Consider the following 17774-nt stretch of genomic DNA (forward strand, 5'->3'; position numbering starts at 1 on the left):
TTTGTTTTTGGTGTATTTTGTTTTGTTTTTAGTGCATTTTGTTTTGTTTTTAGTGTATTTTGTTTGGAAGTCGGTTTTGTTTTTTTATTATATTATATGTTAAGATATACATGCTTTAGAAATATACAGGAGTGAATTTCCATTAAATTTAATTCAATACAATCTCTGCAAGATATTTCAACGTCACAAAGATGGTTGTTATCTGACGCGTCTTTGTTATAACTCCCATTGTCTAACGACCTTTATGTACGGTTTGAGAATTAATTTAAAATATACTTAGCTATTAATTGGAACGTGAATAAAGGATATTTCTCTTTTATTTGACAAAACAGAGGCTGCAGATAACAAGTTATCTGGGAATAAGAAGTAAAGAATAGCCCACAAGCGCTCTTTTTAATTTCAGATTGTCTCAAGATCCTTGCCGTTGTAGTTATCTTATTATGAGTAACACAACTATAATTGATGACCTGAAGATCTCCTCACAGTTCGCAAAGAAGCAGATCAGTAAATCAGCTCACAGATCCACTCAATTTGTATCTACATAGATGTTTGAGCAGTGCCTTGCCGTCCTCCCTTATCCTCTTTCGATGACACCAATTGCAGGAAATTTACTGAAAAGGTTATACCATATCTTCTATACATGTAATAAGAATGGAGTGTCTGTAACAACAAAAGAAAAATTCCGTATTTCGGGAAAATGACGTATTTGGGTTACTGATAACGAAAATCGCATTTATTTTTTTAATATTATGTCTGTCAGTGCGCAAGCCGTATTTGTTTCAGGTAATCTCGGCTGGACCGATTTCGACCGGAACTTCACTGACGGTAGCTAACATAAACGGGCATTTTATAGGCTAGTTTTTCTATCTTAATATGCCGTGGACATAATCTCGGGCAACAGCTAGTTTCCAATAAATATGTTATGAGTCTTAAATAACTGTGGGTTAATTTGTCAATAAATGTAATAGTAGATTGTCTTCTCCATATAATTAAGATAAAAAGATACAGTTTTGTATTGTTTTTGGTTTGTAATGAAATTATCAGTTTTATAATTTGTTGCTCGTTCGTTGTTTACATTTCAATCGTGTCACGTCTGCGTTGACTAATCTATGCATTTCCCCATGACGTAGCTGTTTTATCTATGGGTGTTAGGAAATCTGTATGTCACGCTTTGACGTTTTGTTGGTTTATGATGGGATTTTTAACACTATAATGAACTAGCTTTCGCCCGCGATTCTGTCCGCATGGAATTAAAAAAGTGAGTAGAGTATGTTCTTTTCCAGACTGTCCTCTACATCTATACCAAATTTCATCGAAATCCGTTTAGCCTACAGACTCTAACAAACATCCATTGATCCATCTTAACTATCGCATTTATAATATTAGTAAGAAATAAGATTAGTAAAGACATAAAAACCCATTTTTTTCATTAATTTTTTTTCTCAATTTTCAAGACATGAGTAACCAGTACGTCGATTGGAATTAAAAAAAAAAACGTGATATTTTCACATCACGAGTTATCGGCACAGATAAACAATCTGACATGGATAGTTTATTATGACTATCTAATCTTTGATGAATTGACAGATGCAGGTGTATCATACCAACAGTTTTGTGGCCTCTTTTATTATTTATTAGCTGTTCCCTGCGGCTTCATACGTAAAAAATTATGACATCGGATACCAACCGTACCATAGCAATCTTGCTTCCTTGAACTTTCCCACACGAATGGTTTTTTCCTATTAAACTTACCCCCTAAGTTTAAAGTGTGAAAATGTATAGCAGAAAGCGTGTCGTGTACTAAGTCGTAAATAACATCTATGGTAATCTATAACAATGTTATAAAAAGAAAAGATTTGTATTTTTGTATGTATTTGATTCACGTAAAAACTACTGGAATGATTTATAAAATTCTTTCACCATTGGAAAGGTAATTTATCTTTGACAATCTGTTCCCGTGCGAATTCATCCGCATAAAATTATGAACATTTTATTTTATTACCAATTGCAAATGTCAAAATGACAAATTATGACAACCTTGCTTGTTGATGTTGGCAGCAACTTATGGTCTCTTTCCCACATTAGTGTTTTTATCCAAAATATTTACCCCCTAAGTTTAATGGCGTCAAAATATATGGCTTAAAGCGTGACGTAAGTGCCTTTTTATTAAAGAAAGAATTATTCAAAATATGCTGTAATTGCTCACATCTTAGTTCTAGGCAACAAAGAAGTGTGTGTTTACGTTATAATAGTACAGATAACATAGGCTATAATTAATTATTACTAATGTTTAGGAATTATTAATAAACAGCGTACTGAACGCCGGCGTTAAAAAATCACTAAATTTAAACTTTTTTTGGCTTACGCTGCCTGTATATAATAATAAAAAAAAAACAGTTGGCAACCCTAAGTATACGATAAGGTTATTGACATGGCTAACAGGTTTTGATAACCTATTTATAATTTTTTCGTCTGATAAAGATACGGTACTTCCTAGTCATATAACCCTACACATCTTTATTATTAAAGTAGCTGTTCCCGTGGCTTTGTCTAAATTTGTCATTTTCAATTGCAAATGTCAAAATTACAGTTACCATAATAACCTTGCTTCCGTAATGTTGGCAGCTTGCAGTTGACCCTTTCCTACAAGAAGGTTTTTTACAATATATATTTACACCCGAAGTTTAATACCGTGAAAGTATTTAGCCTACAGCGTGTAAGTATAGGGCTTTTTATTAAAGAAAGAATTATTCAAAAATATGCTGAAATTGCTGACATCCTACGCCACAAAGTAGTGTGTGTTTACGCCTTATTATATTAGTATAATAGCCTTTGTACACTTTTAAATTTGTGCCCGAATTCAGTCCATTTTCCTTTCCAGCATTTTGTACAAGGAAAGGATGCGAAAGGACATTGGATTTGCCTGTGGAGGAAACGCAAAGAAGAGGAAATATCCTATTAGAACGTTTCAGAAAAAAAAATCCTAACTCCGTCTTACTAATTTTATTTAGTTATTCGAGAGTTTAGATGGATGTTTGTTAGAGTTTGTAGCCTAAACTGCTGAACGGATCTCGGTGAATTTATGTATAGATATAAAACATAGTCTTAAAGAAGACATAGACTACTTACTATTGTTTTTTTATCCCCTCAGAAAGAGACGCGGACGGAACGTAGTTTTCTAATATTTCTAGCTGTTCCCATGCGGCTTCATCCGCATGAAACTATGAAAATTTTATTTTATTGTTCTCATTTGTCAAATTATCAATAGCAAATGTCAAAATGACATGACATGACAAGCCGTGACAATCTTGCTTCCTTGATGTTGGCAGCAACTTATGGTCTCTTTCCCACATTAGGGTTTTTATCCAAAATATTTACCCTCTAAGTTTTATGGCGTGAAAATATATAGCCTAAAGCGTGACGTAAGTGAAGGGCTTTTTATTAAAATAAGAATTATTCAAAAATATGGTGTAATTGCTGACATGTTAGGCAACAAAGTGTGTGTTTACGCTTTATTATAATAGTATAGATAAAAACTTATCTATCCAAAAGTAAACGTTAATTTTCATATTACCTTAACTCATTTATGCAAAAAATACGTCGATTTTACTTAAAAACTCTAAAACTCTACCATAACATGAAAGCAATCAAATGCATACGTGAAACCATTCGACCATATCAATATTTCCATCTCAATCGAACACCATAAGAGTGAACGAGATAGAACGAACACGTGATCAAACCCGACCTTGTAAGTAAACATAAGTGATAACGATAACACGACGATGTTTTACGTTTTTGTAACACGATACGTGTTTTGTTTGAATAACAATACAACAATACATTTAGTTATAACTGAAGGTATATTATTTTTTTTATTAAATAATAATATTTAAAGATTTCAAGTTTGATGACAGATAACAGATAATAGATGGCGTTAATTGAATGAACGTATGTAATTAAATCGAGAAATGTTTTCAAGATCTTTCTATATTTGATTTTTAACGTTCACAAATATTTATAACGAGAAATTAACATACGGCTTCATCCGCTTGAAATTATAAAAACTTTATTTTGTTTACATTTGTTGAAATTTTCAATTACGAATATCAAAATTACCGTTACCATGACAACCTTGCCTCCTTGATGTCAGCTTGTAGTTTTTGTACCTTCCCGCATGAGGGTTTTTTTCCAAATTATTTAATCTCTAAGATTAATAGCGTAAAATACGAGTATATAGCCTAAAGCCTGTCGTGAGTGTACACTTCTTTGTCGCCTAAGATGTCAGCAATTACAGCATATTTTTGAATAATTCATTTTATTAATAAAAAGCCCTACACTTACGTCACGCTTTAGGCTATATATTTTCACGCTATAAAACTAGGGGGTAAATAAATTGGAAAAAGAGAACCTTCATGTGGGAAACAGACGATAAATTACAAGCTGCCAACATTAAGGAAGCTGCCAAAATAAAGTTTTTATAATTTCATGCAGATGAAGCCGCACGTGAACAGCTAGTTTATAATAAAGTCTTTAAAGGCGATAATGGAATATTAATTACCAAAATACCAAAGCAGTAATCTATCAAAACACCAACAAAGGAAGCACGCCATTATAGACCGTACAAAGACTGGGCAATTTGTTTTAAGTTACAAACACAAAGTCACTCTTGTACTACAAAATATTTTATCCATACTGTAAACACACACTTCTTTGTTGCCTAAGATATCAGCAATTACAGCATATTTTTGAATAGTTCTATTTTTAATAAAAATCCCTACACTTACACGCTTTAGGCTATATATTTTCACGCTATTAAACTTAGGGAGTAAATATTTTGGATAAAATTGATTGTTGAAGAAAGAAGAAGGAAGAAGTTGCTGCCAACATCAATGAAGCAAGTTTGCCGAGGTTTGTCATGTCATGTCATTTTGACATTTGATATTGATATCGATAATTTGACAAATGTAAACAATAAAATAAAATTTTCATAATTCTATGCGAATGAAGTCGCACGAGAACAGCTAGTATTTTATAATATTAACTAGTTCGGCTGTTCTCGAACAGAATACGTTTTATGTCCGACTACGAATACATAATATCTACAAGATTATATCATACTAGTTAACTAATATTATAAATACGAAATTTTAGATGAATGTTTGTTAGACTTTGTAGCCTAGACTGCTGAACGGATTTCGATGAAATTTGGTATAGATGTAGAGGATATTCTGGAAGAACATATACAATTTTCAACAAACACATTTGACAGTAGTAGTGCCCGCTTTAACATCTTAGTACTGCAGGGCACGGCCCCAGTAATACCACGACCACACAGAAAACAGGCGTGAAATGGAAGCAATTCCGTGTTTCGTCTGATGAGTGTGGTGCCGGAGGCCTAATTTAAGTCCCTTTCTCTTTACCACCCTTTTCTCATAAGGAGGGGATGTGAAGGGGAAGTGGATTTAACGGAGGAGGAGATACATAGGAAAGGGAGATACTCTCTTCATGTGCGTCTCCTCCGCTGTCGGATAGGGGTAGGCAACGCATCTGCAATTGCGGATGTCTATGTACAGCGGTCGCTTCGCCATTTTGACGGATTCAGGTGGCCGCTTGCTCGTTTGCCACCTTATATTATAAAAAAAAATCTCACGATATTGTCAGAGAATAAAAGTATATACTTAAAAGATTGCTTATATGTAGCTTGCAGTTTTCATAAAGAAGAAAACTTAAAAATACATCAAGATTATAGTGTTGTATATTCGATAAAATCTATCGATATCGACACTGGTGTGTTACTAAAATAGTACAGTATTGTAAAATGTGTGGTATAGTGTATAGACATTTTTTTTTGACAGAATTAAATCGGTTATGAACGTAGAACGATGCGATCCAACCCTAAATATGTACTTGCATTAATTTCACAATATTCCGCATTTTCTTTACGAAGGTGGCAGCAGCAGTTACATTTGAGTAGTAATAGACATATTTACAGTTAACTATTGCTCACAACTTCGTCCCAGTAAAAAACAATATAGCCTGTGTTACTCAGCGATAACGTAGCTTTTAAATGATGAAAGAATTTTGGAAATCGGCCCAGTAGTTTTTGAGTTATTTCAATACATCCAAAAAAACTAATCTTTCCACTTTATTATATTAGTATTAACTACCCATAGCCCGAGACTTCGTTCGCGTAGAATTAAAAAAAAATCAAAAGCGAGTAGCCTATGTGTTCTTCCAGACTATCTTCTACATTTTTTTTTTATAACATAAGGTGGCAAACGAGCAAGCGGCCCCCTGAAAGCGCCAAAATGGCGAAGCGACCGCTGCCCATAGACATCCGCAATTGCAGATGCGTTGCCTACCCTTATACGACGGAGGAGAAAACGCACATAAAGAGGATATTTCCCCTTCCTATGCATCTCCTCCACCGTCAAATCCACTTCCTCTTCCCAACCTCTCCTTAAAAGAAAAGGGTGGTAACGAGAAAGGGACTTAAATTAGGCCTCCGGCACCACACTCATCGGACGAAACACGGAATTGCTTCCATTTCACGTCTGTCTTCTGTGTGGTCGTGGTATTACACCGGGCGTGCCGGCCCATTCGTGCTAAGATGTTAAAGCGGGCACTACCACTGTTAAAATCATAGGCCGTTTAGGCTACAAACTATAACATCCATATAAACTTTCACATTTATAATATTAGTATGATAATATAATAGTAGAGATATAGATAAAAATATTTAAAAACATCGATATGCATGTAACATCACTAGAGGTGAGGGCCAATCAGGGCGCCGCAGTGCGCCCCGGCAAACTGGGTCACGTGGCTGCGGCCCTACTGCGGAACGAAACCTCCGCGCGCAAGCCTCACCATAGGGTTGATACAATAAAGCAAATTTATAAAAATAAAAACACAATCGGATGTACTCGTATTTTCAAGAAATAGAAATTACCAAATGGATAATAATAATAATTTAGATATTCCCAAATGTTATGGAAGGAAAAAAAAGTAACTTATAAAAAATTAACCTGCCCTTGTCCCTACGGAGAATCGGCTCAATATGTATCACGTCAATGTAAAATTAAATTTAAGAAATCATTTAATATAAAAATAAACAAAGAGTGAAATGCCTTACTACTCGTAGATAATGGGCACTGTATTCCTCTACATTGTTAAATTACGTAAGATACTAAAAATAGATTATAATAAAGTGGCAACCCTAGCGTTGATGTAGATAGGCTGTATGCGATGCGGATCGCAGCCGCATTTAGGCCAAGGTAGAAAAAAAACATTTGTTGTCGTTGCTAATGTCAAATAGTTTTTTCAGCCAGTAATATTTTAATTGCATAATTGTTTGTGTTTTATTTCTAACTTCTTTAACTAACTTATTAATGTTTTTGAATCATATTTCATACTAAGATTATAAATGCGAATGTTTAGATAGATGTTTGTTAGAGTTTGTAGCTTAAACTGCTGAACGGATTTTGATGGATGGGAATGAAAAGTGGATTTGACGGTGGAGGAGACGCATAGAAAGGGGAAATGTCCTCTTTATGTGCGTCTCCTCCGTCAACTAAGGGTAGGCAACGCATCTGTAATTGCGGGATGTTTGTAGGCAGCGTTCGCTTTCCATTTCGGTGGATTCAGGTGGTCACTTGCTCGTTTGCCACCTTATATTATAAAAAAAATTCTTATTCGCACTGTAAGCGAGATACGTACGATCTTTTAGACCTGGTTCAGCATTCAACGTGTTAACAGCGCATTCCCGATTACAGAATTGTATTCACAAATGTCGCAGCTTACGTAATTTGTTTTCATTTACGCAAAACGAAAAGAATGCTTTTTAAAACACACATTGTTATACGGCTCTGTTTTCGACTGCACGCCGTGAACAATTGATAAATAACATAGCATTTGTACGAGAAATGAGGACAATTGCATTTTGTTTTATACGTACTTAGTACTCGATAAAAATGATGCATTAAAAATAATTATTAAAGGAGTTGACACTTGAGAAATTCAAATAATCATCACTGACGCTGTCTAACAGACACTGAAAACCATATGTCAATGCAATTAACTAGCTTTCCCCCGCGACTCCGTCCGCGTGAAATAAAAAGTCTAGTCAGACTATCCTCTACATGTATACTGAATTTTATTGAAATTTGGTACACATATAAGAGAAAATCTAAAATAGGTTCTTTTTTTATATAATATAAGATGGCAAACGAGCAAGCGGCCACCTGAATCCACCGAAATGGAAAGCGACCGCTGCCCATAAATATCCACAATAGCAGGTGCGTTGCCTACCCTTCATTGACGCAGGAGACGCACATAAAGAGGACATTTCCCCTTCCTATGCGTCTCCTCCAACGTCAAATCCACTTTTCATTCCCATCCTTTCCTCTTAAGAAAAGTTTGGAAAGGGAAAGGGACTAAAATTATGCCTCCGGCACCACACTCATCAGACGAAACGCGGAATTGCTTCCACTTCACGCCTGTTTTCGGTGTGGTCGTGGTATTACACCAGGCGAGCCGGCCTATTCGTGCAAAGATGTTAAAGCAGGCTCTACTACTGTGAAAAGTAAAGTAGATAAACATGTAGGTACCCGAGAGATCGTAGTTTTATTTTCGTGTATGTTTTCAATACTAATCGGACGATGTCGTAGGCAACAGCAAGTATATAAGCCACAATGCTGTATAACTAGAGAAGGCATTAATTAAAAATACTTTCAACTTAACAACGTTTCTAGGTCAGGTTTAAGAGCCAACGAGAAGGGGGTTGATGTGGAAAGGGGTGTTCAGAATAGAGCTAAAAATAGATTTATCTTTTGTTGCAAAAGATAAAAAAAGCATGAAATTAATGACTTCAAAGTGAAAAATGTTATCCAATAATATTGCTTGTAGTTTGTAGTCTAAACTCAGCAGTTTCGGAGATCGGTTCAGCAACCGATCTCGATGTTGACGATTGGCATAGTTGTAGAAGATAGTCTGGAAGAACACATGGGCTACTTGAGTTTTTATTCCACGCGAACGGAGTCACAGGCTAAACCTAGCAATATAAACGTGAAAGTTTAGAATTTAGATGTTTGTATCCTAAACTGCTAAACTAATTTTTAATTTCACATAGACTAAGTCGTGGGTAAAAGCTATTTTACGGTTGTAATATAATGTTACACGACGAACATTCAGGCAGTCTGTAACATACACAGAAACCAGCGAGCGACGTAACGAAACGTTACACTGCGTAACGCAGACGTTGACGGACTTTAACCAACCAATTAACCAATTACAGACAGTTAACCAATCTAGACTGATACAGATTTCAGTCTAGATTGGTTACTTTTATCATAATGTATATAAATTTAATATTTATTTACATTATACGGTCTCATCCGGTGACCGTATCGTAGAGGCCGAGCTGTGACCTACATAGAGAGATCGATAATGCTACGCCGCTCCACTAACACGTAGCAATGCTACGACGCTACGCGGCTACGAAACGACTAATTATAATTTGTAACGCGTCACCACTAAAATGCAATATAATGTTAACTCTATTCTTTTGTAAAGATAAGAAGGAGACGAATATATATTATTTTAGTGTTTGGAATCTAGGTACTCATCTTACGTCCACCCGTTACGCTATTTTGATAGCGCGGAATTAAAAAAAAAACCTATTGTTAGGAAATAGTAGGAAAAGTGGGGGGTAGTTTTATAAAACACTTGTAAGGAGTCTCACAGGGCTCGGTCCGACAGTCCGTTATTCGCTCAGAAGCTCAATAGCTGAGTACATTTCTAGTCGTCACCACGGAACGTTCGATATCTTTACATATGTAGTTGACTTTGTGTTAGTTTTAAAGTAATTAACAAGTATTGTTGATTTGGCCGATCGTCTACATTTTTTTTAAATCATTTGTATCGAAATAACTAAAACTATAATATGCCTATCCATGTCAGCTATCCTTCAGTGAAAGTTCCGTCGAAATCGTTTAGTAGATTACCCGGAACAAACATGGCTTGCGGCAAACAGGCAGACAGACAGAATTTTTAAAATGCGATTTTCGTTATCCACACCGCAAATACATCATTTTTCCGAAATTTGTAATTTTTCTTTTGATATTACGAACAGACACACCAATTTTATTATATGTACAGATAGAAGATAAATATAAATTATATTTTAAATGCGAAACTTTAGATGGATGGATGTTTGTCAGAGTTTGCTAAACTATTTAACGGATCTCGATAAAATTTGTCATATGTACACGATAGTTTGAAAAACACATAGGCTACTAAGTTAGTTTTTAATTCCACGCGGACGGAGTCACGGGCGATAGCTAGTAATAGATATAGAATTTCAATTACTTGGAGATATTTTTAACATCTTGACGTCATCTGTGACGTGTATTTGAATATAAATATCATTGTCTCTGTTATTCTTAAAGAGTATGAAAGAGAGGCGCAAGAATTGTCACCGCATTTGAGTTGTAACGTAAAAAATTGCATAATTATGACATCTCTAGACAATAGCGTGGTATGTGACGAATCGGTAACGTCCTCTAACTTGAAGACTTAACTTGTGACAATTATAACTACTAAGTACCTGCCATTTTCTCTAAAGATGATAAACAGCCATCGGAATTCTCTAAAACAAAGTGCCAACCCACTTCTCCTTACCATCCTTTCTTGTTTTAGTGTTGTTTATATAAGCTACCATCTTTCGCCCTAAACACCGTATGCGTGAAATTAAAAAAAAAAAAACAAAAAAAGTTGTATATGTGTTCTTCCAGACTATCCATCTATCTATGCCCAATTTCATCCAGATCCGTTCAGCAGTTTAGGCTAAAAACTCATACAAACATCCATCCATCCTTCCATCTAAACTTTCGCATTTATAACATTAGTAAGAAGTAAGATTATGATAAAAATTAATAATAAAAAAATACTATTTAACGATAACTTCCATAAAATCGAGTTACATTCTAATGGAACATGAAAGCATGTTTTTAAAAAGTTGTGTTTCTTTTAATCTCTTCTCGATCGAGTAGAGGAAATATACACACCTAAATATTCCGAATGACAGTATGATTATACTTTTAGCTGCTAGAGAAATAAATGTTAAATCTAATACTAGCTTTCGCGTGCGACTCCGTCTGCGTGAAATTATAAATTAATATAAAACATAGACTATGTTCTTCACTGACAATTTAGCTAGAAAGAATTTTTGATATTGGCACATTAGTTTTCGAATTATTTCATTTGAAATCAAACAAAGTTTTCCTCTTTATAACATTACTAGCTTTCGCCCGCGACTACGTTCACGTGGAATTTAAAAAAAAAACAAAATCAAGTACCCTATATGTTCTTCCAGAATGTCCTCTACATCACTACCTAATTTCATAGAAAACTGTTCAGTCGTTAAGGCTACAAACTTTAACAAACATCCATCCATCCATTTAAACTTTGGCATTTATAATATTAGTATGAAGTATGATTAGTATGATAGTATGATAGTATGATGAGAAGTTTTTTTCTAACTGCAAGTTCTAAAGAATCTTAATAATCAAAACAATACACTATCTGGGAGGTAGCAAAAAGTTTCTTTGAACTTGAATTTATTTACACTAGCTTTTGCCTGTGACTCCGTCCGCGCAGAAAAAAAATCCATAAGCTTAAGTTCTCTTAGACTATGTTCTACATTTGAGTCAAAACATCGAGATCCGTTCAGTCGTTTAGAAGAAACTTGTTACAAGCATCCATCCATCCAAACATTAGTATGATTCTTTAGTTACAAACCGTCTCTTATCTTCAGAACATGTAACCTAATTATAATATATAAACTGACTTTATAAGCGACAAAAATAAGTATGTACAATCGGGGAAACTGGCGGTTCCATCTTAAACACGTTTTAACATTTTGTAACGAGATTTTTTTTATATAATATAAGGTGGCAAACAAGCAAGCGACCACCTGAATCCACCGAAATGGAAAGCGACCGCTGCCCATAAACAGCCGCAATTGCAGATGCTTTGCCAGCCCTTCATTGACGGAGGAGACGCACATAAAGAGGACATTTTCTCTTACTATACATCTACTCCACCGTCAAATCCACTTTTCCTTCCCATCCTTCCCTCTTAAGAAAAGGGTGGAAAGGGAAAGGGACTGAATTAAGGCCTCCGGAACCACACTCATCAGACGGCACTCGGAATTGCTTCCACTTCACGCCTGTTTTCTGTGTGGTCATGGTATTACACCGGGCGAGACGGTCCATTCGTGCGATGTTTAAGCGGGCTCTACCACTGTTAAATGATGAAATGCAGAAGAAAAACCTATACAACGCTTACAAATGTATCTATAGGAAAAAAAGTTGGTCATATACACTGATAGTATTTTTATATTTGTAAGAGGCGGAGTTTGTTTCGTAATGAATAAGGTAATTTTTCCCGAAGTGTAACACCGAGATATTCCCCAACTGTACTTCGGTGTCATGTTTACAGATTGAATAATTTTCTACACCTTTTTAGCTTATAAAAGAATACTTATAAATACAAAAACAACAGCTTATCGTCGATATAAAAGGATTAAATAAACGCTAACAGATTTGCCTTTGAGAATGACATTCAATGTCACTTAACAGTAAAAGGCCTAACTTAAAAGTACCAATTTTAACAAGACTTTAAAGCCCAGATGTTAAATTCTATCTCTAAATCAGTTAATGCTTGTATATACATCTTTAACTGAACAATTAAACTGACAGTTAAATGTTTCCTATACACGTTAGGTTCCGAACAGTCCTTTTCAGTCAAAACTGTCAGACTTTTGCTGTACCTGGCATTAAACCCACTAAACTTTTAACTGTAAAGTTGGAAACCCTTTTCTGACAGAAGCCCTGGGCGACCACTCTACCACGCCCTTCCATAACGCCTATACTCGTTAGATCGCAAAGATAGCCTTATATTTCTAAATATAAAGATGGACGAAAATTGGAAAGTCCCTTAGGTACATCCGTAGATACGACCCCATATAGCTATCTTCCTCTCTCTATTTTTTTGAAGGGATTGACAAGGACGACTATATTCCAGTTCATTGAGCGGATAAACGAATTAACTTATACTGATACTATTGCTCGCGACTTCGGTCACGTTGTATTAAAAAAATTAAAAAGTATAGACTATCATACTTCATACTAATTCATACTAATATTATAAATGCGTAAGTTTAGATGGATGGATGGATGGATGGATGGATGTTTGTTAGAGTTTGTAACCTAAACGAACACATAGGCTACTGTTTATCCCGGAAATAGTTACGTTTCCCGTGGGATGCATTAATTTCGTATTTTGATGTTTACTCGATAATTCTGCGACGGTTCAACATACCTTATTGAAATTTGGTACAGATATAAAACAAAGTCTGGAGTACACATGGGATAAGGTTCATCCCCGAAAAATGCCCGGTTCCCAAGGGACACGTTATTTACATAGTTCGTTTGTTTTCTAATACCACGCGGACGAAGTCGTGGACAACAGCTTGTAAGTAATATGTTACTCACTGATATGTAGCTTTTTAATGGTGAAAGAATTTTTGAAATCGGATAAGTAGTTTTTAAGTAATTTCGATACATACAAAAATCCCAAAATTCAATTTTTTCCTTTTTATAATATCAGTTATAAATGCGAAAGTTTAGATGTATGTTTGTTATGTGTGACCAAAACTGATTAACGGAACTTGAAATTTGTTACAGATTTAGAACATAGTCTGGAAGAACACATAGGGTACTTTAAGTACATAACTTATAACGTCATCATCATCCACTTCCCCTTATCCCTTACGGCACAGTATGTGCTCTTCCAAAATCTCTATCAGCCATCATATCTGAATCCACTCCTTTCTTAAGCATATCCTATTTCACACAATCCATCCATACTTTCTTCGGTCTTATTCTACCTTTGTAGCCATCCACATTCAATCTTAACACTTTCTGGTTTATGTCCCCATCGTCTCGTCGTAACGAACGAAACGATGGGGACATAACTAACTTATAATCTACACTGTGTAATATTTCTAGAACGTTTTTAAAGAAAATTTCGAACACATGCGACGGTTTTGGCATAGTTTCTATAAAACAAAATCTGACGCATCTAAAAATATGCTTTTCGAGTACATTTATTTTAAAAAACTAGCTGTTCCCCTGCGACTTCATCCGCATAAAATTATGAAAATTTTATTTTATTCTTTACATGAGTTAAATAATCAATTGCAAATGTCAAAATACCAATTACCTTACAATGGCAATTTTTGCTATGTTTAATGGCGTGAAAATATATAACATAAAGCATGACGTAAGTGTAGAGCTTTTTATTACAAAAAGAATTATTAAAAAATATGCTGTAATTGCTGACATCTTTAGCAACAAAGAAGTGTATGTTTACGCTTTACTATAATCGTATAGAAGTATAGTTAATATTTCAATTATTTCTTGTACTGCAGTTAATAAATTATAATAGAATTTTCATTCTAAATACATAAGATTATTACTAAAAGCCATAAAACCTTTTTATTGCCGGTATGAAATACTTGTTTGTTAAATTTTTCACAAACGTTTTCAATATTTCAGTAAATTTCCAGAGTTACGCAATTATTGTCATTATATTGTTATTTATATGATTTACACAAAATAAATAACATAATTTCTATATTTATGTCATAAAATAGATTAATACTAATAATATTGTAAAGAAAACTTATTAATTCATGTAATTTCTACTGAAAATTCACATATCTCTCAAGTTAGACGTAAGTTGTCACTTTTAAGGTTACATTACACTACGTAACTTTGCTTTGAAGGTAATATTACTAACTGAGTTTTAAAACACAAGTTAAATAGAGTTTAAAATAGTGCTAATAGATTTTTAAAACGATTAAAAAAACTAAATTACGTCTCACTTTATACAAAACATTCTTAATGCATACGTAAACAGTATGGCGAGTGAAAATCATATGTCACCTGATAAGGCTCGTCAGGTTTGCCGGGGTACGATGCGCTACGTCGATAATCCGGAGGCCGGGGTGGTGCGGGAGCCCTACGCCAGGGGGCGAAGGCCGAAGGCTGCGGCGGCTGCGGCGCCGGCCACCTGTACTGCGGGGCGCGGCGGAACGGCGCCCTGTACTGTCTTTCATCGTCGACGCTTGGTGCGCCGGGGTACTGTAACTCACCCATATAATGAAGGCGTCCGACCTTTCCGACGGTCGGACGAATACTGGCGATAACACGGCCTATCGCCTATCGGGTCGATGTCAACTGCGCGCGCATAACGCTGTAGTGACGTTCCGTTTTCGGTGAAATTATTTCGTTTTTTTTTTTTTTAGTCTTTAACCGCAGAGTAACTTTTGGCTATACGTAGTCTTTGCCTGAATGCGTCAAATTGTTGCCGCGCATTTTCCTCTGCTATTTTTGTTTTAAACCTTTGTAATATACTATTTATCGATATCTTTGAATACTTTTGATGGTTTTATACTATACTTTTAAGATAATTTGGTATTTCCTTTTCGTAAAACAGAAAAAGATTTTGAAAACCTTATCAGTACCTAATATATTGTTGTTCTTGGCTCTTAACAACTTTACATGTTCCAAGAGATTTCAATACTTGATAATTATGAAAAAGGAAACTTTATGAAGACGAATGATGCATCGCAAACTTATTCCTAACTTAACCAGCGCCATCTGTTATTGAAAAGTGGTCACTAAATTCTAACCTATATACGGAATTATGCCGCAAGATGGTGAACTATTACGAATGATCTTTTATATCGTTTTTAGACTACAGAAGTAAAAAAGAAGGTAGTATTCATTAAATTGAACTTTCAATATTAATTATGAATATTTTAAAATGAACAAGCAAACCCCTTATAAGTAATTATTTTTTTAATAGTAAATTTAGTAGTAAATTATTTAATAATTTTTATCTAATCGTTTCTTGGATTTTTAATTGAGAAAAATAACATGAAACTAAATAAAAATATTGAAATTCGTAATTAGTGCTACGAAGCGTAGCGCGCTACGAATGCCTACGGTATATGTGACCTTACTGTTTGAATATCTGAAAGTATGGTATGTTTTTGTTATTGAAATACTTATAATTTCATTGAATTTTTCAAACATAATAAATCGCAAACCGTATTTATATACTAAAACAAAAATGCCTCAATTTCTAAAATCTCTACTTTTGGTTATTTTTACTTGAGTCCGTTAAAAAAAGATATCGAATCATCAACGACCGAGCTCTTACTGATCGGCTAGATCCTCTGGCCTTGCGGAGGGACGTCAGTTCCCTCTGCATTTTTTACCGTATTTACCACGGGAAGTGTTCCGAGGAGTTGTTTGGAACGATTCCTGCCGCCGAGTTTCGTCATCGGACGACATGACAGACCGCCAGGTACCATCCTCGCCATGTCGATGGCTGGCATTCCACAACTGTGCGGTTTTCCCGGAACTTTCTGCCCCGCACAGCCGCGCTGTGGAACGGTCTGTCCTCGGCGGTATTTCCAAACCAATACGACTTAGGGTACTTCAAGAAGCGAGCCTAGAATTTCCTCAAAGGCCGGCAACGCATCTGTAGTTCCTCTGGTGTTGCGAAAAAAAAATCGAACCGAGGCCTATCTGCTAGCTAAGCCTGCTAATAGCGTGGGCACATCGTGGACTAAACTATCGCACAACTGTTTAGTCTCGCTTTGATTTCTTTCAGCTTATATGGAGATGCGCACATACTCGATTTTTAGTTGTGGTACTAAACAGTTGAATTGGCTATGAAACAATCGAAAATCACACAACAGCTGTGCAATAGTTAGTGGTAGAGCCTTCTTAAACATCGTCTCAAGAATTGGCTCTGATACAACCACGACCACAAAAGATAGGTGAAGTGGAAGCAATTCCACGTACAGTCTGATGACTGTTTGTATCGGATGCCTCATTTTCGTTCCTTTCTCTTCCAACCTATTTCTTGTAAATATTAGGAAGGGAAAGGGGATTTGATGGAGACGCATAGGGAGATTATCCTCTGTCCGTCTCTTCCTCAGACAATTAACGGTTAGAGCATATCTGGGGCTAAATTTTAGTTCCTTTCCCATCCCACCGTAATAAGAAAAGGATTTGTAATAAGCGGAGGAAATGTCCTATTTGAGTGCGTGTCCTTTGTTTATAGATATTTCGTCAGTGTAAGTCGACGTTTATAACACTAACAGCGCATTCAGGTGATGGCATTGATTCAATGCGGATAGCGCAGTGCCCGCGTTTGCTGCAAAACTGTCCTATAAGCCTCTAAACACACTAGCGTTGTGATTCTCAAACTCTACTGATAGTCCCGTTACAATTGCTGATTGATTGATTTTAGCTTGTGTGCTCTCGACTATATTTGCACCCCCCGTTGGGTCTATTATAACCAACAGGGGGTCAATTACAAGAGTAATAAAATTGAACACATGAAATTTTATTCATTTGAAATCGGCCCAGTAGTTTTTGAGTTATTTCGATACATTCAAAATTACTACTACTCTTTATAATATTAGTAAAGAGGTATAGATTAACTTGATAAAATATCTTTCAATTTTTGCGTAAATTTGGGAATACAGAGTACTGTAGATTTTTGCTGTCTATCGTATATTTTGTCGTAATCGATTATTTTAAAATTTAAAGTTTCGTCTTAACTCATTAAAAACAAATGAAATCTTAAAAATAACGATCGGAGTACAAAACTATAATCTGACAGAA

General features: G+C 35.3%; 1 protein-coding gene across 1 annotated transcript in view; it reads right to left on the reverse strand.

The window, feature by feature from the left end:
- Positions 1–15275, reverse strand: part of LOC106105854 — a 20792-nt gene extending 5517 nt beyond the window's left edge. Inside the window, exon 1 of the mRNA XM_013286309.1 lies at positions 15015–15275. Within this exon, the coding sequence (XP_013141763.1) occupies positions 15015–15227 (213 nt within the window). The 5' untranslated portion in view covers positions 15228–15275. The remainder of the gene's footprint in view (positions 1–15014) is intronic.
- Positions 15276–17774: the final 2499 nt, after the last annotated feature.

Source organism: Papilio polytes, unplaced genomic scaffold, assembly GCF_000836215.1.
Source record: "Papilio polytes unplaced genomic scaffold, Ppol_1.0 DF822622.1, whole genome shotgun sequence".
NCBI lineage: Eukaryota > Metazoa > Arthropoda > Insecta > Lepidoptera > Papilionidae > Papilio > Papilio polytes.